This window comes from Onychostoma macrolepis, chromosome 02 (assembly GCF_012432095.1).
Source record: "Onychostoma macrolepis isolate SWU-2019 chromosome 02, ASM1243209v1, whole genome shotgun sequence".
NCBI classification, from domain to species: domain Eukaryota; kingdom Metazoa; phylum Chordata; class Actinopteri; order Cypriniformes; family Cyprinidae; genus Onychostoma; species Onychostoma macrolepis.
This window is the reverse complement of record NC_081156.1, coordinates 19908480-19932145: the sequence shown is the minus strand read 5'-3', so window position 1 is coordinate 19932145 and position 23666 is coordinate 19908480. Positions and strand designations below refer to the sequence as shown.

The window sequence follows — 23666 nt, the reverse complement described above, 5'->3', positions numbered from 1 at the left end:
CTGTGTTATCTAAAGAACCTATACAAATTAAATTGCCTTGCGACAGTGCCAACTGACTTTATATGGTTATATGTTTACATATAAGACACAAAAATGCATTAAGCAAGATTCAGCAGACATACAACAATAAATCATAAAACTACAAATGAGATTATCCAGAAATATATATTTTTTTCAAGAAAGGATTTACCAAATCACATTATTGGTTTAGTAACTTTTAACGTTCTGTTGTCAACAGTTAAATTTTTCACAAAGCAGTAGATTGACACCGGAAACTACACAACCAATTAGAATTAAAATGAGACAACAGTTAAGATACATTCTAATGTTCCAGTTTATGCTTAAAAATAAAACAAGACCCAAAGCTTTTTAATTCAAAACATGTTAATATTGTTAAACCCAAGTGTCTTTATTACCTGCAGGTACACTGCAGTTACAAAGCAATGAGATGCATATAGCTAAATGGGCTTTGCAAACTTTTTTAAACCCAAGATTAAGAAATGACCATATTTTATAAGGCTTATACATTAGAAATACCCATGGTACCTCAGTGTCTGCTTTTCCATACAGTTCATACATTATCCTGGGTTAGCAATTCACACTGTATAGTTTTGAAGTCAGAATGGCAGCAGGGCCTCAAAACCTCGCTCCCCAAATTCAAAATTATAAATGTGAAAAACGCATTACAGTAGAATTAACTCAAAATTAAAAAGATGTTAAAGGGAGATTTCACCCCAAAATTAAAATTGTCATTATATACTCATTCTCAAGTTTTTCCAAACCTCTATGAGTTTTTTTCATTTTGAAGAATGTTCATAACCAGATTCGGCAGTAGCCCATATAAACTATGGGGTGGGGGGCATTTGCATTTCTAGAGGGGCACAAGGACCGAAGTGGCTGGGCCAAGCCCCCTCATGGCATGAACACGATTGGTAACCAAACAGTCAACGGTAGCCACTGACATTGACAGTATAAAAAAAAAAAATACTATGGAAGTCAATGGCTACCGTCAACTGGTTACCAACATTCTTCAAAATGTTTTGGGTTCAGCAGCTTGGAGGTGATTAAATGATGATAGAATTTAGATTTTTGGATGAACTATCTCATTAAACCCTGTGTTAAGTATAGTGTGAACAGCCTAGAAGCTTATATCACTCACATAAGGAAAATTTTTATTTAAGGGAAAACCATACAATATTGCACTTTGGGTGGGCATGCTTTGAATTAAAATGCTTTGGAAGGTATACTGGTCATCTGTTAAACCCCTCTTTCCCTCTGTGCGTCTTTACTCCTTCTTCACCGCTTCATCCTCTGGGATGTAGACACTGACAGTAAACTCTGCCGCCTCTGTGCCATACTTGTTCTTCACCAGCAGGGCGTATTTGCCTGAGTCGATGGTCGTAACAGCAGCGATGGTGATGCTGGCAAACTTGCCGTGTTCAAACTTCAGAGTGTAGTGATCGTCAGCCAACAGTGGTTTATCATTCTTCACCCAGCCGACCTCAGGAACAGGATCACCCCATACGTTGCCGGTGAGGTTGAGGGACTGAAAAGGGTGAAGAGGGATAAAATGTCAGACCACATTATCAATAGACTCTTTACAAAATATGATGCACATATATGGTTTGCTTGTATTACCTTGCCCTCCTGAATGGCGACTACATCGGGCAGGCCGCCTACCACACGAGCACGGTCTACAGATACACAAACCATTTAATGAGCTGCAGCTTCAAGAAGTTTTAATATGCGATGAACCAAATCAATATCTGTTCTCTCTAAAGAAATGAATGAGTCTGAAATGTTTGTTCAAGCATATTAATTTCATCTACTGAACACAAAATAATAATTTTGCAACTGAAATATTCAATTGGATTGCTTTTATGGAATGACATTGTGAATCTGTACACACTGTCAGAGCACAATAATAACAGCATAGACAATCACTTACTTCTCTCTGCTATGGCCGCCGCCCTGAGGAAGGAAAGACAGATAAACACGCTGTTATTTAGGTCTTTAAATAGTGACTCCAAAGGTGATACATGTTTCTCACACTTTTCAATATCAGGAAATGCTTCACTGCAAGCCTACTGTGTGGGTGGTCTATTTTGGGATTATTCTGATAGCTTATGCAAGGAGGTCTTGACCATAAAAAAGTAGAAAATTAACAAATCCTTGTTACATTAATAGGATATGAAGGTTTTCATTAGTTTAAACTTACTTCAGCCTCTTGAATTCTTCAAATGCTTCCTCCCATACTATGTAATGGAATGATAGAGGGATAAATAATTAAAATATAATATAAAAATATAAAAGGTAATACCAGGTACGTATATGGAATTATATATGTAAAAATTATATATATATATATATATATATATATATATATATATATATATATATATATATATATTATAATAAAATAAACACAATAAATACAGTAAACTTTAACAAAAGTTCACCATATCTCTAATGAATGCAGAAGTACTGCAAGGTCCCTTGTGCTGGAACACCTGAGCTCTTACCTTGTCCTGATAGGTCAAGAACTCTCTTGACGCTGCCTTTGCCATCAAAGACATCAATGGCATATTTGCCCTTATCCTTCTCGGTGGGCTCGTTAATTTTGAGCCACAGCTGTTCTCCGGTGACTCCACACTGCACTCTGTCTGAATGGGAGATCTTTGATTCTCTAGAACCAGTTAGAAACAAAGGGGCAACACACAAGGTCATTGGCCATGGTGATACGGTACAGTGAGCAAACAAATTGGCAAAACTTTGGATTGGATTAGTTTTGGGAAGAAATTTAGTTTGAAACTGTTTCAATGTGGCTAATGTGACACTGAAGCCCACACACACACACACACACACTGGTAGATAGAGAAGGGTGCCAGGAAGCCTACTTGTGAAGCCAGCCAACACGGAGATCTTCAATATAGTGTACAACGAATGAGTAGAGAATGATTCCGTGTTCTGTGCTCATAACCTTGAGCTCGGTTGAAGAATTGGCTACAAGAACAGAGAAAGAAAGGCATGAAAATTACATGACATGCACTGATCGGATTCGAATGCATGAGAACACATTCCTAATGGAGCATCATGTTACTGTTCATTCAATAACGCTGTGGTGAAGGACTGATGGCATGACACTCACCAATAACTCTAAATACTTCATTCAGCACTGCTTGATAACCTGTTAGGAAAAAAATAGATAATAAATCACATTTAAATAGCCTGTTGATCGAAAAAAGATAAAACAATTAAATATGCATTTACTGATAGGCGAGTTGTTTTAAATCGGAATTTAATAACATAAACATTCAAAGAATAAAAATTATGCATTTAATTTTTCAACATGATGCCTTAATTGCATATTAAATATGTATATGTGTGTGTGTGTTACAAATTTCTATAATTAATAATTAAATATTAAATATAAGCTAAATAAGTTCTTTAAATAAGTCTTCATATAGAGCAAAGTAAGCAAAACACCTAAAGGAGTCGTTTTTCCGGTTTTGTTTCTGTGCTAGACTAATGAAATTCTGTTGTATGTCTGTGCTGAATTTCTTTGAATTGCAAATCAGTAAATTCCACAACCTGTCATTCCAATTCAAATTCCAATTCAACATCCTATGGGATGCAAATTCCATCTCAACTGAAAGGATGCCAATCCTTAAATTCAGAATTTTGATCAGGCCCCTTGACAAAGTGTCTCCTACCTGCATCTGTCAGGTTCAGCAAAGTTTTGTCCTTTCCTCTTTCATCCTTCAGTTTAACCTCATACACTCCTGCATCTTTCTTTGAAATCTGTTAGGGAATTGTGGGAACAGTGAGGCATAGACATGGGACACTAGTTTTATCAATACGAATCAGAAGTTAAAAATTTTTTTGAACAACATTTAAAAACACGAAACAGGAAAGACCGAAAAGCCAAGCTTTTCTCCTGCAGAGGATGCTGCAGGCCAACAGAGTAAGAGAGGAAAAGACAGCACCATCACAAATAACAACATATTGACACTGATGGCAACTTATAAATCAAAGCTCCAGACTTTTGGCTTGCTTGGGCTTTCTTCGGTTGCTGGTTTCTTTTTCCGTTGTGCCTTTTCGCTCTTAATAACAAGCTGTGAATCAAACAAACATTGCAGTTAATGCCAGTGCCCCCTACTGGAGTGGCAAGGGAGTTTGCCCCTCTTCTGCAGCATGCATTAAATCCACCCCTCTCTCAGTCCAGCTGGACTGGCACCTTATTGGTAGGTGAATTCAGACAAACTAAGATGGCTTTCGGTATTTATAACCCATTAATATTACAAAATGGAGGACAGATTGCACATAATATGATAATTTGCATTACTTTACAAAGCTGCCATCCAAATCTGATTGAATTCAGGAAATGGCTTCCTTTAAAAACCAAGGTTCACACACGGAAGAATCATATATTTATGATATATGGACATAAATGTTGATAAATGTTATAAATAATTGAATAGGTTTTGCATCCTGTCCGTTCAAAGTACAGGGCATGATAAACATGATCTAATCCAACAGGTGGCATATGCAATTATATATTTCTTCAAGGGCTATTTTACTTTCATAATGTAATTTTTTGCTACTATATTTACTACTTTTAATACATTATATTGCTGCGTTAAGTATTGCCAAGGTTTCTGAAATATATCATTACGTAAAATGTAGCCTAAAAAAGCCTAAGCAGCTATTTTTCCAACGTAGGTGATGTCGGACGAAAATAAAAGGCATTTTAGAGGCAGAGCAAGTTATTAGATTTGGATAAAAGATTACGAAAACCATTTTCTCATTGAAAAAATATGGATGAATCAAGCACAATAAGACCAGGGGCGTGTATTAAGAAAGTAAATTTTCATTTCATGCTGATTTTAAACACTATTACTTTTCAGGAAGGTTTTTGAGATATAATAAAAATAACTTATATCTTCTTAAGTCTAAAGGAATAAAGAAAAGAAACATATTCTTCAGTACTATGCTAATATCTCATCATTTATGAGTCCGTGTGTCAGAGAGGAGAGTAGCTTTTAGTGTAGCAAAGCCTGTAGCATATGTATAATACTGCATTCAGCAAAAATGCATTCGTTATAATAATCATACAGATGCTGGAATCCCAGCTTGAACACAGCCTTATCATTGCCCGACCAAGTCTGACCTTGCCAATGTCAAAGATCAACACTTCATCAGATTTTCCGATCTTCTTAGCATCCTCATCATCCTCTTCAATCTCAATTCCATCCTTAAACCAGGCAATCTCAGTGGCAGGTTTGATGTTTCCAACCTATAGCAGGAGAAAGATGGAAAAAGGGATTTTAACAAGTACCTTTTCAACCTGTGTTCCCCATCTTTGATTCCTAGAGTCTTACCTTGCATTTCAGATGCACATCACATTCTGGAGTGACCTCGAAACTGAGATACTCCACAAAGTGAGGACCTGTGTGTTTGAGAATATTTTTAGATATTCAACAACTAAAATGTGATTTAACGCAAACAATACAGACAGCATACCTTGCCTTCTGACCCACTCTGCTCTCTCAAACTCAGATTTCTTCTGAAGCTCAGCAAACTCTGTAAAACAACATGATTAAAAATAGAAGGAAATGATCAAAGCATGCAGAATACAGCTTATTTTGAGTTTTGAATTCTGTTTAGAGTCCATTCATAATATTCCCCTGAGCTAGATCACAAAAAACATTTCTGGTCACCCCACCTGTGTAGTTAATTTGGATTTGGAGTTATAAACGGTACTCTTCTGCCCTCTAAAGGACATACTGATATAAAGCTCTGTTAGGCTGCTGTACTAGCTAGATGTACTGGTTCACTGGTTTGCATAATGGGTTGAACACATATATATGGTGGGTTTCAAATCTGGGATTGAAAATCTAATTTGAAATGATTTAATAACAAACAAAAGTTATGATGTAAAAGGAATGAGAAATACGTTAAGACTCTGTTTCTGTGTCACTAATTATTCACTCAAATTCACTCAAATTGTTATGCTTATAATTATATTTATTAATTATTATTATTATTATTTTCTTAAAACAATATGAGTGAAAAATGACATGATTTATGAAATAGAAGCAATTTATCTAGCGGTTTTAGACTTATATATATACACATATATTAGTTTGTACCATTAACCTGTAGGAATGCTAAAGTGATTAAAAAATAAACAAATTTAAATATGATCTCACCTTCTCCAATAAGCACTAAGCTGGTGCGTCCAGTTGCTTTGCCATCAACGAGATTGAATGTGAAGGTTCCTTCATCAGTAACCTCCAGTAAGTCCATGAACATCTCAATAATGCCAGTGGTTTTGTTAAAGCTCATTGTGTACTTCTGAGTTTGACAAAAAAAACAAAAAAAACATCATGTATGCTGTTTAAGTTTACATGATAATTAATGTTAGTCTGTGAAGTCCACTGGAGCTAAATGTTCCAATATGTCTTACCTTTCCTTCATGGATGATGTTATCATTGAACACATACTCCACTTGGCAGTTAGAAGTGAACTTGCCAACTTCGGCCCAGAAACGCACACGGCCCTTCTCCTGCAGCTCAATGGCCATTTCACTTTTGAAGGGAATTACTGCAGAAAATTGCTCACGATTAACATATAACAGCCTACTAACTGGTAAATGCATATTAAGTATGCATATTGACTATACTATATAAAAGTCTAGATAAACCACTTACTGGGGAACTGGTGGTCATGGCTGATGTCCAACAAGCGCTTAAGTCCTACAAAAAGTAAACAACATTGCATGTAATCAACAAAGCTTACAACATGTAAGCTTTCAACGAGAAAACAGATTATTGATGTGAATAATTTGTTGTGTGGAATCATTTGTTTGTTGTTTATGGAACAGGAATCGGTGGCTGCTGTACTCTCAGTTGACATTAAGAAGTAGTAATCTCCATGTTTTCCCTTCTTAAGCATGAACATCACTCAAAGAAATGTAATGGGATGGAATATCACCGCAGATTAAAGGAAAGTGACTCACCTTCCTCAGTGAGTGTGTAGCTGGCAGAGACACCATCAGTGTTGGTCACAAAACAGGAGTAAGTGCCCAAGTCTTCCAATGATGGGTCATTAAAGATGGCTCTGGACCTAAATAAAGGAAAATGAATGGATCTGTCAACAGTAATACATACAAATCACTTGCACATCTATTTCTTTACATTAAGGTTATTGGGTATCCAAACATGAAGTCAATCTCAACAAAATACGAAAGTTAATAAAACTTTGCACAACTGTTTTATTTCAGAAGTCAACTTACCTGCCCCCAGCAGTCTGAATGGTGAGACGAGAAGTGTCAGTGAAGGCCTCGTAGTTTTTAGACCACACAAACTGAGAGTTCTCTTTAAGATCGGAGCACTCAAAGATCAGAGAGATCACACCATCGTCGTCCACATCCACCACAATCTCATTGGTTCCTGAGGAGAACCCAACATGTGTAACGAAATTAGAAGTGCAGGTGGTGAGTGACATATGTTTTCCTCTACCACATAGCAGTATCCATGTCCATGAATAAAATCTCACCAGGGCGGGTCTCAGCCAAAATTGCATCAGTTGCCTTTGAGGGTCCGCCAACACCTGCCAGATTCTTAGCATGGACGCGCAGCCTGTAGGAAACACCCTCTTGGAGACCAGTTACCTTTATCAAACAAAGAAAACTAATATGAGTAAACTCCCTCTGACATTTTGTTCTTTCTCTTTTTTGAATAACAACTAAATGTCTCAACACAAAAAATTAAAAACATCATTAAAAACAAAAGCCAGTTCTAGGAAATTGGTTTGCGATTAAGCCATGGGAACAGTTCTGTCTTCTTTCTAAAAACAGAACTTGAGCTACATACTGTAAAAATGAATGACTAAACTGTCAGAACTAAAACATCTAAATTGTGAGAACTAAAAAAAATCTAATTTATTACCTTCAAGTAAGTATTTTTGGTGGATCTCTCTTGGACACATCTCCATCTGCCATTCTCTTCCTTATAGTCCACGTAATATCCAGTAACAGGACTGCGGCCATTGAATGTAGGTGGGTCCCACAGAATCACCATAGAGTTTTTACGCACCTCCTGGACACGGAGGCCATGAGGAGGGCCTGGGTTTGTTAAAAAAGTCAAATGCACACAGAGAAACACATGTGATACATCGCAGGTAAAATGGACAAAAAACCTGTGATTATTGTTGACTAAATTAAACCCAAATCAGCACCTTAAATAGTTAATAGGCAGTATAGCCTCTTTCAATCCTAAGAATCAAAATTATTTCTAAATTTCAATAACATTTTTAAATATACATTTATTTAAAATCAGCAATAAAATTAATTTCCAAAGTGGGCTCAAGAACTGACAATTTTTTAACAAATCAAAATAAATAATTACATGAAAATAAAATAAAAAAATTTGTTTTTTAAAAAGCATTAAAATAAGCACAAATAAATATATAAATTACTCTAATTAATTATTTTTTTTTTCAAGATAAAGTTCAAAGTTTTGTTTTAATAAAGAAAAGGCATTCCCACTGTCGTGAAAAACATGGATGTATGAGGCAAATTTTAAAAGTGCGATTTCTAAAGCAGGCAAAATTAATAAAATCTTGGTCATTTGGACAAAACTCCATTGCTCCATTGTCATTTGTATATTGAAAATTTTTTTTCCAGTTGTGCCAAGCTCTAAAATATTTTAATCAGGCAGAAATTCTGAAAAAAACAAACAAAAATAAATAAATAAAAAACAATTATCCGTATTCCTTTTTTATTTCTTAACCCTAATTTATTAAATAATGAACAGCTGGAAAAGTCATTGGGCCTTGAATACTGGTGTGGACAAAAAGGGGCCTTGGAGTCAAAAAAGTTAGCAACCACTGTTATAGAGTAAACTAACTCAAAAAGGCAATTTACACTCCTCTAGGTTATATATCATATTGAGCATTATGATTTCTTCTCCTTGATGTCTTGATCATTTTCCTATGAGTGGTATGTCTCCTCCCCATTATAATCTCTCCCATATACTGATTTAAACAATGATATTATACGTCTATAAAAGTCCCATTGCCTGACATATAAGCTGACTGGTTTACCTGGAACAGCCACAGTCCATTCCTTGCACTCCAAGGGGACAGTGGGTATGGAGGATTCACTTATACCAGCCTGATTGACTGCACGCACCTGGAACTGGTAGAATATGTTTTCCTTCAGGTCTGTCACCTAAGTCAATGGGACAGAAATAGGGACAAATAAGTCTTCAGCACTGTGCACATTGTGATCATAATTCTTAACTTTATCAATGTTATCAATTCATTTGATAAAACTGTGGTATCATGACCTACTTTATAAGATGTGCCAGTGACTGCGTGGAGGTTAATTTCATGCCACTTGCTTGTGACTCCATCCTTCACTGTTCTGTAGTCCAGGTAGTAACCTCTGATGTCGGCTCCACCAGTTTTAGCAGGAGCTTGCCAGCCCAGCACCATGTAGTCACGGACCCTCTCCTGCAGGGTCACACCGGTGGGAGGGCTTGGGACAGCTGCAGAAAGACAAGACTTAGTTTAGCCCAACAAAACATTCAAACATTGGCAGTTTTACATCTGTTACTCAAACAAAGAATTAATGCACATTCTCTTCTTGAAAGAGCACAAGATCCATTGTGTATCTTCACAGTAGGACATCAGCATATCAAAGTCTGATGACCTGAAATTGAGCTGTTATGTGATCTTAATACAAAATCATGCTACTTTATACACATTCTGCATTTTATTGAACAATGCAAAGGCAAAATAATAACTTCACAACATTTTCATGTTGTTCAGACTCTGCAGACAAACAGTCAGTCAGTAAGCAAGCAGGTTATTACAGGTAATTACAGGTTTTTGTTAGAAAACAAAAATCCTGTTAAATATCATATGCTGTCTAGGTTAAATGCAACCACAAATTCAGTAGATCAAGTCTGTCCTTGCTAGCCTGCTGTAATGTGAAAAACTGATTTTTTTTAAATTGTAATACAAATATTTATATATATATATATATATATATATATATATATATATATATATACACACACACATAGACCACTGGAAAATGATTAGTTTCTCTGGATTTACTATTTATGGGTATGTGCTTTATTCTAAAACATTTCTTCCAATTTTCAAATAAAAATATTGTTTTTTAAGAGCATTTGTTAGCAGAAAATGACCATTGTGCCCAAGATACATCCACCTGTCCATGACACATAATGATACATAGATTCATCACAGTCTGAACAGGTCTATACTCACTGTGCTCAGGACGAAGGATGACCTTTGCTCAGCTTGTTTTACCACCCATCCTGCTCATGCATAGGTTTGCATTACACACCCTGCAGTTATTCAGCAAACAGACACACAGCACAGCACAGACACACCTGCATGACAACACAGAGGCACACTGTCTGATTTTCAGTCAACGCGCATTCTGTAGTCTGGGATAGTTAACAAGATACCCCTATTGTCTCTTTCACATGGCTGCTTTGTTAATCTTAGTACCTGGATGTTTGTGTCACGCAGGATACACTCAGGTAATGACTGTGTGTTTCTGAGGGAATTAAAGGAGTTCTGAGAGCAGGGCATGCAGAGGCAGGTCTCGCTTTAATAAGATGTTCATGCAGCATGCAGGCTTTATGTTTTTAGCTTCTGAGCTGTGCAAAGTTTGAATAGCACAGCCATTATATACAGTATAATGGTGACTTTTCAATGGCATTGAAAGCTAAGTGAGAGGGTAATGCACATATAGAGTGAATCTGGACGATGGTTTTGTGCTGATCAAGGACAGTATGGTGCTAAGTGCTGGCACACATCAGGGAAAGAATGAATCACAGATATGAAATGCTTTTTTAATGGTTTTGTTCCCAAAGCTACAATAGACAACATGAAATCTACACACTGGATGCCTTACACACATAGTTCAAATTAAAGGGAAAGTTGACCTAAAAACGACAATTCTGTCATCATTTACTCACCCTCAAGTTGTTCCAAACCTGAATGAGTTTCTGTCCTCAGCTGAACACAAAAGATACTTTGAAGAATGTTGGTAACCAAACAGTTCAAAAGAAATGGATAAAAATACTATGGAAGTCAATGGCTACCGTCAAGTCTTTGGTCACCAACATTCTTCAAAATATCTGCTTTTGTGTTTAAACTAATACAGGTTTGGAACAAGTAGACAGTGAGTAAATGTTGACAGAACTTTCATTTTTGGGTGACCTATCCCTTTCATTTGAACAAAACCTACAGTTCAGAAAATATTTCATTGTGCCTCTGAGATTAAAAAAAGAATATGATGACTATTTTAACAGTTTTGTGATGAACACTTAATTAAGTATGTAAATTACAGGCCATGCTACTTGTTAGTTACCTGTTCAGTCTCTATATGGGGTCCTTGGCCTGAAAACATTTCAAGACTTCTGCTGTAGACAGCAATACTCACCAATGCTTGCTTGTACAATGCAGACCTCAGATTCGGCACTGCTTCCACTGTATCCTGCAGCGTTCACAGCCTTCACCCTAAACACGCATTTGTCCATAGTGTTCAGACCATGGCACACAAACCTGCACACCAGAACACAAGTTATGACCAGTTACATAATAATAGCTCTAAATTACCTTATTGTAATTCATTAGAAAAATATCTGTAGTTTTAATAACAATGCACATTTATAGCAGTTTTCCTGATTGACATACCTAGTGCCTTTGACTGGTTTGTTGTTACAGGGAACCCACACGCCACTGCCATTGACGCTGACCTCGATGTAATAGCCCACCAGATTTTTACCTCCTTAGATACACCCCAGCACACAACCACAGACGTGTCAGTGTTTCTGATGGGAATAACAGGCCCTGGGACAGAGGGCAGGTCTAAAAACAACAACAACAAAAATAAAAGAAACAGAATGGGGTTCATATGATTTCAAAGGCAAGCCGTACTCACACATATATTTACAGGATCATGCCTATCATTAAAAACCTTGTTATTTTGAAATAAAACATTTCTCTCTGTAGACATACATTACCATTCAAAAGTTGGTAAGGTTGGTAAGATTTATATTTTTGAAAGAAGTCTCTTATGCTCACCATAGCTGCATTTATTTAATATCAAAACTTAAGTAAAAAAAACATTAATATTGTGCAACATTTTTACAATTTAGTTTTATGGCTTAAGATATTTTAAAATGTAATTTATTCCTGTAATGGCAAAGCTGAATTTTTTAGCAGCCATTACTCCAGTCTCACATGATTCTTCAGAAATCATTCTAATATACTGATTGCAGCTCAAGAAACATTTCTTATTATTATCAATGTTGAAATCAGTTGTTCTGCTTAACATTTTTGTGGAAACCATGACACATTTCTTCAGGATACTTTAATAAATAGAAATTTTGAGAGAAATAGAGAAATCTTTTGCAACATGTCTTTACTGACACTTTTGATCAACTTAATGTGTCCTTACTGTAATGAAAATATTAATAAAACATTAATGACCCCAAACTTTTGAATGGTACTTTCCTGAACCGATACTGCTGGTCTCATCCCAAATTCATGCCACGTAGGATTAGAACCCCTTTGAGGCACTTGTCACAGAAATCTTGAAACATACTCTGTGTCATGCAATTCAGAACATGTGTCACTAACCCATTTTCTTTTTTTGTGTCAAGTGCTAATACTTACCCAATCTGTCTCCCACAGTAGTCGCCCCAGTTTCTTCCGACGGCTCTCCAACTCCAGCAGAGTTGCAGCTACGGACACGGAAGCTGTAGGATTTGCCCTCAGCAAGGTCGAACAGGGCAAAGCGGGGGGACTTCACTGGCATCCCTGTGTTCACCCTCTGCCATGTATCTGTGCCCACCAAACACTAAGAACAGACTTGTTAGTCTCAAATACATTAAACTGATACAAAGGGTAATCAAATACTTTATAATGTTTACATTCTGCCTCACCTTCTCCACATAATACATGACACCCTCATGTCCTCTCTGGATGGGTGGCTTCCAGCTCAGTACCACGTAACTCTTAGTAGCCTCAGTGACAGCAAGGTCAGTAGTTGGACCAGGAATCACCCCCACTGAAAGAGACAAGAGAAATAATACTGCCGTGACCTCCACACATTATTTCTCCTCTATTTTTACATTTTGATTAACTTTGATTTTCTAACACTTACTTAAAGATAATCTTTAGTTAACAACTTAATAAAACTGTTAAATGTAACGTAGAAATCTATAAATGAATATACATTTTTATAATACCCATTATAATGCAGCACTGCCTAGATTAACTTGAAGAATTTTCTGTATTTTATTTAATTAATTCCCACTACTGTTCAAAAGTTTGAGGTCAGTAAGAAAAAATTTATGAACATTTATGAAAATGACTCATTAAATTGGTCAAAAGTGACAGTAAAGACATTTTGAAGAGTTACAAAATATTTCCATTTAAAATAAATACTGTTCTTTTGAACAAATAATCCTGTTTTTAAGAATCCTGGGGAAAAAGATACTGTGATAATAATAAAAATGTTTATTGAGCACCAAATCAGCATATTTAGAATGATTTTTTCTGAAGGATCATGTAACACTAAAGTCTGGAGTACTGGTGCTGAAAATTCAGCTTTGTCATCACAGGAATGAACTGTATTTTAAAATATATTCATATGGAAAACATTTAAACTTTACAGTTTTTACTGTATTAATGCAACTACGTATATAAATGCAGCCTTGTTGAGCACAAGAGACTTCTTTTAAAAACATAATTAACAAAAAAAAAAAAAAAATCTTACAAACCCCAAACTTTTTAACAGTAGTGTACTTAGACAAAATGATGAAAGACTGTTATCAAGTTAGTGTGTTATTTTACCTGTTGGGTCTTCCTCAGTGAATTTGATCATTCCAGTCCATGGAGCTGAGGGACCAGCTGTGAAAACACCCCCCCCCCAAAAAAAAATTTGATTGATTTGATTGGCTTTGTTCTTCAGTTTTAATTCTTTGTTCTTTTATTTCAAAACTGTACACAAAATGTATTGTACCCCATTTAAGCGATACTTGATTAAACTCTCATCAAATCCTAATTGCAGTCTGAGTAATAATAATTCTAAAGGTACTTTTTTGCATATGTTTTGGGATTGTTTAGTCATATCCAATTTCTGGAAACATGTAGTTCAAGTGCTAAAAATATCACAAAGTTGCAGTTTGATCTTATGTTGTTAAATGATGATTCTTCTTACAAGTTTACATTAGTTCAGAGAAGATTGTAAATGTCTGGCTTCACTGCAGCTAAAAAAAACAATTATACAGCAATGCTTTACACCTGACATGTGTCTTAGAAGATTCTGGCAACACTGCAAGGATTAATGCAGTGACCACAAAAAAATTCTTTATTCGTATATCCTTCACCTCTAAGGCGGGCACGGTCTGATGGATCCATGGCAACTACAGGGTCAGAGGCACGGGATGGGTGGCTCACACCAGAATTGTTGAGGGCTCGGACCCTAAAGGTGTAGGAGCGGCCCTCAATAAGCCCAGTGACAGGAAAACGGGCATACTTCACTGGAGTGTCATTACACTGAGTCCAATGATGAGTGCCCACCTCCAACCTGTACAGAAATATTTAAATGATGAGCACTGATGTAAACTCTATGATCTCACTGCTGATGGTATATGACTCACCTGTCAATTAAGTAGCCAATGATGGAACTGGTGCCCTCCACTGCTGGCTGCTTCCAGGTGACAACCACATAGTCTTTATTAGCGTCATGACAACGCACATCAAGAGGAGCAACAGGAACCCCCTCCTCCTCCACATCAGCATCTGATACACACAAATCAGCTTGATTTGCACCCTGCTGTCACATCTAATTATGGCAAAGTAAGATACATGACAGCGCCTCCGCTCTGTGAACACAGCTAGCTAATTTCAGCTCTCTCTTAACTTAGGAAGGGTTTTAATGATCTCATCATGTAAGCCTCAAGGGTTTATAAGATGATGTCAAAAACAAACATTGATTTCTATAAACATTTATTTTGTACCATTCACGAGCTAACAACAAGCCTAAAATAAAAAAATTTGATTTGAACAAACTGAGACAGACTAAATCCAGAAGAACTGTGGCACCGTCTCCAAAATGCTTCAAGAAACCTACCTGCAAAGCTACAGTATTGTTAAAAGTTTTAGGCACTTGCGTAAAAATGCTGTTAAAAATTTATGTCATAAATAGATTTTCTTTATCAATTAACTTCTATTAACTAAATTAAATCAACATTTGGTGTGACCATCCTTTTGCCCTCGGTGCATTTGCGCAGTTTTAGTTTTTCAGGTAGATTTGCACTGTTTAAATAAATAAAACTGTTAAATATTAACATTTTATTTCTGATTTTATGTATTTGATTAAAAATGTACACTGAAATTTTAGACTTTGGGGTCAGTACAATTTTTATTGTTTAAAAAAAAAAATCACTTACGCTTGTTTATTGCATTTATTTGATTAAAAATACAGTAAAACATAATATTATGGAATATTATTAAATACAATTATATATTATTGAAGTAATTAAGTCATTACTTCAGTCTTTAGTGTCACATGATCCTTCAGAAATCATTATAATATGCTGACATTTACACTGACATGCACACTATTATTATTTTTGTGGAAACCATGATACCTTTTTTTCAGGATTCTTTGATATATAAAGCACAAAAAGAACATTTATTTGAAATATAATTTTTTTTAAAATTGCGTTTAACGTCATTTTTGATCAATTTAATGCGTCCTTGCTGAATAAATGTATTCATTTCTTTCAAAAATAATAAAAGTTACTGACCCCAAACCTTTGAACGATAGTGTAACTTGTACTTCACACTGGCTGCCTTTAGTGCCATCAACCAAAGATAGAAGCAGAATTCCCAGAGAGAAACCTAATACATGTGCTAACTCTTAAAGATGCAGTGCACACAGCTTGCAAGGACAATAAGACATTGCCTTCAAACTTAAGAGTACCCTGCAAAAGCATACAGACAGCTCTCACCTCTGACAAACACATAGGCAGAGTGGGTGTCGAAGCCTGACTTGGTGTTGACACGCAGAGTGTAGAGACCCTCATCTTCTTTGTTCAAATGCACAAGGGTCAAAGTGGCTCGCTCACCACTCCAATGCATGTGCACCCACTTAGAAGGTGACAAGGCGACACCTGATAAAGAAAAGGGATCATTATAGACTGTAAACTGCACTTTAATTAATAGCTACTGCATATAAAGAGCACAGAGGAGGACAATGGTAAGGAGGTGTTGACTTATGCTTCAGTAAATTTGTAAGTAGCTTTTTTAAAATGCACTTTGCAATGCATTCATACTTGCCATTTCTGTACCACACTACCTCTGGCTGGTAGCGCTTCACAGTGGGGTAGACAATGACTGTACAGCCCAAACTCATGGTCTCTCCTTCACGGCCAAAAGAAACGTCAAACTGGTCAATGATGGTAGTGTTGAAGGTCACACCATATTCAGGGCTGAAACCATCTGAGCGGAATATGAACAGAAACAGCTTAAAGACCAAATCATTTCTATAATACACATTCAAATGAAGAAACTAGCCATACAATTTATTGTAAAGACCAAAACATTACATTTGTACTCATATACACTATGCTTTATATGAGTGAGCATAAAAGAGAATTATATGGTATAGGAAACTTACGGGGTCTTTCAGTCACCTTTTCTCCTTCTTTGAATCCTTTAGAATGAAAATGCAAATGAACTGTTTTAGTGTATTCTAAGTGAAAAAATGTATAATGAAACTGCATAACTGCATGGTGCATTGCAAACAGAACCAACTGCTTCTCTTTAAATATTCCAATTGACCTTGTGTACATGATCACCAAGCAATATTAAATAATAAAGACCCAGTCAAGATATTTCATAGCATTAGTCTGCGCAGAGGCAGTGGAAAGATGCTCTAGAATAACACAGGGCAAACTGAGGTGCTGTAAGGGCCTTAAAATAGAACGTCAAGAGGACAGCAGCTGTAAACCAGAGCAGAGTGGCTTACACACAAGTATAAGCACAGTTTCTACATTCAGTAGAATAGGAGTACAACTTATGCCTGTGCTACAGATGACCCCTTAATTATGTCCTTCATTAACTAAAAATATATGTGACCCTGGACCACAAAACAAGCCATAAGGGTCGATTTTCTGAATAAAGCTGAATAAAGCTGAATAAACAAGCTTTCCATTGATGTATGGTTTGTTAAGATCGGACAATATTTGGCCAAGATACAACTATTTGAAAATCTGGAACCTAAGGGTGCAAAAAATCGAAATATTGAGAAAATCGCCTTTAAAGTTATCCAAATGAAGTTCTTAGCAATGCATATTACTAATCAAAAATTAAGTTTTAATACATTTATAGTAGGAAATTTACAAAATATCTTCATGGAGCATGATCTTTACTTAATATCCCAATGATTTTTGGCATAAAAGAAAAAAACCATAACTTTGACCCATACAATGCATTTTTGGCTATTGCTACAAATATACCCGTGCTACTTATGACTGATTTTGTGGTCCAGGGGCACATATATAATTTCTAAAATAATTCAGGTTAATAAAATATGTTCAATCCAATCTTCATTATTTGCTTCTTATTTTTTGAAGGCCAGATCTGAGCCATTAACACACGACAGTTTGATTTTGAGCACATGCAAAACATTATTCAAAAATCATTCAATCCATTTCAAAGAAGTGAAATACTCACTTTTAATAATGACAGGGGCAGACGCAGAACTTTCCCCCTTCACGTTAAGTGCAGAGATTCGGTACTCGGCAGTGTCGCTAAAATTACAACTGCAACCCACAAGAATAATTTTAATATAATTTAAATATAATATAGTTATATAATATATCATTTTAAGAGAATCAAAAATAACAGTCATGCCTTTAATGTTTATCTTTTCCATGCATCTGATATTACTAAGAAATTAAATCATCCCGCGCATTTAGTGCAATATAATAAAGAATCACAAACATTATTAAACAAATAAAAACTTTCTTTACTTCTTGATTTCCAGAGAATGCATGTTGTATTGGCTCTCTGTGAAGTATTTCTCAGGGTGAGATTTAGCATCAATTAAAACATTGTTTTTGTACCTGAAAAGTTAAGGAAACAGAACAGAGTAAAATTAAACCTAGGTTTAATGATTATTTCTATCCAATACTGCTGAAACTGAAGTGTTTCTGACCAGGCCACACGGGGTTTGGGCCATCCAGCAACCGTACAGTGCAGTGTCACACTCTTCCCCTCCCACACAGTCTGGCCACGTGGTTTCACGATGAACTCCGGGGGGTGAGTCAAACTGTCTGGATTCATCTTCTTTTGGAATTCTTCTTTCTCATGCATCTTGTGTAAAAAACAACATAAATTAGGTCCCTAAGATAAAACAGTCATACAAATACTGGCACTGCTGGAATAGTTAGTGTGACTAACTTCTGTTACAATAAGCCTCAATACACAATTTTGGGATACAAAAAGTTGCACCAAACTTTTTTAACAGTTAAAGGCACAATGTTTTACATAAGCATCTCGTTAAACATTTTAGGTCAAACCTTCCTGCTCAGAGACAGGCGTTCAGCAGACTCTCTCAAACTGGTCTCTCTGGTCTTCTTCACACTTCTCATCTTGAAGTCAGTCTCCCTAGAGAACAGGTTCCTCATGACGACATACCCCACACCCTCCTCCTTCACCTCCTCCTGAGTCTCCATCAGATCCCGGGTAGCCAAATGACTAATGGAAAATATTAAGTTAATGAGCAGCCTGACCCAATATTGACTAATACTGTTTGACATATGAGATCCATGTTAGTCTAGACGTAGTTTTTAATTAGTCAGCAAAGGGACATAGGATCAGCTCCTGACTTAACTTAAAAAAGGTCTAATGAGTTTCATAGACATGAAGGATAGACGCTTGCAAACTATGCAATCACCTGCTTCTGAAGACTGGCACAACGTATCCAATGATCTCGTCTTCTTTGTCCACAGCCAGGTACGAGCGCTTTTCTTTCTTAGAGAGAGTGCTCAGTTTCTTCTCCTTCTTTGAAGTCTTGTACCTAAACCACAGTGAACATCAACAACACCAACAAACACACAGTTGGATTATATGGCAAAATGCATCAAAGATTTTGTATACAGCTGAAAACACTTTATTCCATTATAAAATGTCAGTTGCATTAATTTTTTTTCTTAAACCTTCCTAAAGCTAATGGAACAAAAGGTTCAGTATTTCTGCAGGGTTAATGGAATACGATGGAACAGTCACTTAAAAGTCAGTCTTAGTGTGTTAGTGGAAAGTAAATATTAGCAGAGAAATCCACTATACTAAGCATTTATTAAAAAATAAATGAAAAAGCCTGAAATAAGCAGCACTTTAGAAAAAGCAATTAAATCAATATACACTACTCCAGGATATTGTTACTGTGAGTGCGCACATCACCCTTGTTACAATGTTCCTCAATAGCACACCAAAAAATATTCAAAAAAGTAATACTACTACATTACATATTTTTTTCTTTTAATTTTGTTAATTGAGATCAAGAAAGATCATGACCAGCTAGAAACAAACATTACTTGAAATGTCATGTCAGCCAGAGATAAACCATTTAGTATGCATATAATCCTAACAGTCAGCCACTCACAACTGCCACCGGCATTATGGGCTTTGGACTGATTTATAGATAAAACATAGAGCTCTGTCTGCTATTTGAGAGGCTGATCTCTTACACTGTTACAAAATATTTTGGGATTACAGTGGCTTCCGAGCCATCTGTGGATTGTTTCATAAGTAATACAATAATACAAAGTGCATATTTTGCAAACTGTTCTCTTGAACAACTATAGGCTAAACAGTACAAGAGTAAATGGGAAGATTATAACAGTTAATTCATGCCAGAAATATTTAAATACTTTCAGAACCATTCAAAAATTGCTGTCAGGAACATATTTTACAACTATAAAAAAATTAATTAACCGTATCAGGGTTTGATTTGACATATTCAAAGCATACATTTGGCAATTTCTGCACAAATAACAACCATCAGAAACACTAATAAATTGTCATAACTGGCGAATAGTATGACTTCTTATTTCTGAGATTTCTCCAATACTGTTCTACCTTAAATGGATAGTTCACCCAAAAATGAAAATTCTGTCATTAATTCCTCACTCTCATGTCGTTCCAAACCTGTAAGAACACAAATTAAGATATTCTTGTTGAAATCCAAGAGCTTTCTGACATCGTTAAAGTAGTTCATGTGACATCAGTGGTTCAACCGTAATTTTATGAAGCTACGAGAATACTTTTTGTGCGCAAAGAAAACAAAAATAATGACTCTATGCAACAATTTCTTCTCTTCTGTGTCAGTCTTGAACGCGCGGTCACGATAGTACCACAACGCATGCGTGTGGTGCTGCTGACGCAGACGCCAGCGTTCTGATGTTCTGACTATTTTAAAAATGTCCTTACTATCTTTGTGGGCCTTGAACGTTTAAGTTGAGTTGCTGTATATGCAGGGTCAGAAAACTCTCGGATTTCATCAAAAATACCTTAATTTGCGTTCCAAAGATGAATGAAGGTCTTAGGAACAACACGAGGGTGAGTGATTAATGATAGAATTTTCATTTTTGGGTTTCATCATTTAGCATTATGTCATTACAAGCCTGTATGACTTGCTTTCTTTTGTGGAACACAAAAGAAGACATTTTGAAGATGGTTGGGAACCAAACTCAAAATGTCTCTTTTATGCCCCAAAAAAGAAAGAAAATCATACAGGCTTGAAACGAAACAAGGGTGAGTAAATAATGACAGAATTTTCATTCTTGCATGAATTATGCCATTTAGCCACCTCAAGCAGCAAAGTGACGTACAGTTCATGTACAGTTACAGTCCAGCTCAACTACTGTGATTTCAAGTTTCAGTGACCATAAATAATCTCTAAGACCATTAATAACTTTGGCTCACTCCCACAGAGGCTCAAATTCTTCCAGCCACAGGGTCATGGCATCACGAAGTACTCAACAGCACATATGCTCCTCCATAACAAAAGATTCTGACCTATATATTTATAAACATAGTTCCAATGACTATGACCATCAAGAAAGCACAACAGCCACAGCACACTCAGCTGGCTTATTTTTAAAAGTATTTGTTTCCATGCATGTTCTCCATGAGGATTTAAAAAAATATTCAATAAAAAATTATAAGCTATGAACCAAAACAACTAGCGAAGAGATAAATCACAATATTAGAAACTAATTATAGTGTAAACAAAGTTTGAACAACCAATGAAATAAGTTTGAGGCAGTGCATCTGTTTGTACAATCAGATACAGATCTATACAATATATAAGCAGCTAGAGTGTAAGGAAAATCTGCTTTGTGTCATGGGAGTGGGCGGTCGCTGCTGAGCACTTTAGAAGCAATATTCATTCCCATGGCTACAGCAACTTCTCTGATTGGTGAAATGATGCTGAAGTTAAGTTATTCAACAGGAATTTGGCTTAAACACCTTAAAAACTAAACTTAAATGATACTGACTAAAGGCTTCTACAAAAGCATATATCATTGTTTGAAATGTTTATAAGTTTGTCTATAGAGAAAATGACGTATTTTTGCTTGTTAGACTGCTGCACACTACAGCATACACCACCAATGATTATTTACTCAAAGCTATCCAACTATAAAAGATGAAAATACATATCTCATATACCATAGATGACTTGATTTTAGAATCTATGTTGTCATTGGTCATAGTTATTGTTTTGTTATTGCAATAAGCTCTGATGTAATTTGCGGTCGTCACAAAATGAAACGGATAACAGATAATGAAAGAAAAAGCATCAGCGTTCTTTGTTCTTTGCAACATTAGTGAAACAGAAAGGCTTGTAATTTCCAACACAAAAACGACACAGATTTTCAGAGGTACTTTGCTGATCTGTTTTATAGCAAACAAACATCATAAGGTTATAATGAAAGGGTTATGATGTAGGGACTTCATATGATGCACACATTTTCAAGTAAGCAGCATTTAATGTGTTACAAAGCACTGGTATCTAAAAAGCAGCGCTTGTGAGGGGGTTGCTCTACAGGGGCCATTCTTCAGGGCAGCATGAGCACAGGGACAATGTCCCCTATGTCCTCTTACCCATAGCTGCTGCTGCTGCTACCCACATAAGCAGCATAAGACTGGCGGCTAACAGATGATAGGGAGCCTTGGTGATAGCTGCTCTCATAGCGCGTCTCAAGGTCCCGTTGCTGCTGTTCCTTTTGTAGTTTTAAGGATTCTGACATCCTGAGGTGCTTTTTAGATCGGCCCAAGGACCCCTTTCTCTCTCCGCTTGCAGTCTCAAGTACAATTCCCAATGAATGTTAATGCAAATGCACAAAAAAACCAACACCTGACTCCAAACACAATTTTAATCATGATTATACACTGTCAGAAAAAAAAGTGCAAAAACTTTATGGCCACAGGGGGTATAGCAGCTTGTCACTGGGGCAGTAAGCTTAAAGGGACATCAGTAATATGTACCCTTAAGGTACTACTCTGAATATTTGGTGGTAAATAAGGTACATTGATATTCCTTTAAGGGTACTGCCCCAGTCGAAAGCTTTGCCTAAACACATACTTTTCCTGAGAGTGTAAATTCCATTATTTGGCTTATTTTGTTATTTTTCAGAAACACTGTATAGGCCAACACACATATCCAAGATATTTGTCTATGTATATTTGTTTACTGTTCCAAAAATAGTAACAGACACATTCTTCTTCAAATTAAAAGGACATAAATAATTAAATTGGCAATATCCTACAAAAACTTTCCTAGTATTCAAAGTATAATGTCAGTCACCATCCAATTATATGAGCAACTAGTTTTGTCTGTTGTGATGGTAACTTATTGATAAATTTAGACTAAGCTGTTACAGACAATTGGATGACTTTAACACACTACTTCCTTTATTTAGGCCAGGCCTAGCGTCAATTAGAAATACTAAGAATACTAAGAAGTCACTTACCAAGTCAAAGTTACTTTTTGCAAAAAGAAGAAGGGGCAAACTCCAAAAAATGAGAAGCCAGTGAAAATCCAGGCACAGCTGCGGGTATGGGGCAGCCGACAGGACGGGACTTCACTGAACAAAAATAATGCTGCCACTCTGCAGATTGCAACGTCTAGCCACGACCTTGTATGGCCACTAGGTCTGTTAAATATAGACCCTGACTAGGGGGCAGGCAGTTTCAGCATGTTAACTCTGGGAACGCGCGTAATTCAATTTATAAACACAATTAGACAACAAAATCAACGTAACCACATTTTATTGAAGGAATATCAGAAGACTGTTGTTATATAGGCCTCGTGTCGCAATCAACTCTAGTTGAACAGAAGTGATTGAATGTGATATTGTTTTTTTTTTTTTTACATTCCATTAAACAATATGTTAATTTGCGATTTTACCACAGTTAATATAATATTTTCCCGGCAAACGAAAGTTCCAAAAGAATCCTCATAGAGTGCGTTAAAATTAAAGGATCGAAACTAACTGTTGTATAATTTATAACAGCTATATAGATATCTGAGA

General features: G+C 36.2%; 1 protein-coding gene across 1 annotated transcript; it reads right to left on the bottom strand.

Annotated features, from left to right (window-relative positions):
- Positions 1-146: 146 nt before the first annotated feature.
- Positions 147-23275, bottom strand: myom1a (myomesin 1a (skelemin)). Its single transcript, XM_058759614.1, is given in 39 exon segments — positions 147-1546; positions 1639-1694; positions 1949-1971; positions 2219-2255; positions 2523-2686; positions 2898-3003; positions 3149-3187; positions 3714-3801; positions 4044-4115; positions 5171-5296; positions 5382-5449; positions 5524-5583; positions 6213-6357; positions 6470-6606; positions 6714-6758; positions 7022-7128; positions 7298-7454; positions 7561-7675; positions 7953-8128; positions 9109-9235; positions 9358-9554; positions 11489-11610; positions 11743-11833; positions 11836-11916; positions 12727-12910; positions 12996-13120; positions 13909-13965; positions 14445-14644; positions 14718-14859; positions 16074-16235; positions 16402-16563; positions 16742-16777; positions 17800-17888; positions 18099-18191; positions 18284-18441; positions 18648-18825; positions 19025-19147; positions 22237-22436; positions 23106-23275. Coding segments are annotated over 38 exon segments (4455 nt in total). The 5' UTR covers positions 22383-22436; positions 23106-23275; the 3' UTR covers positions 147-1285.
- Positions 23276-23666: the final 391 nt, after the last annotated feature.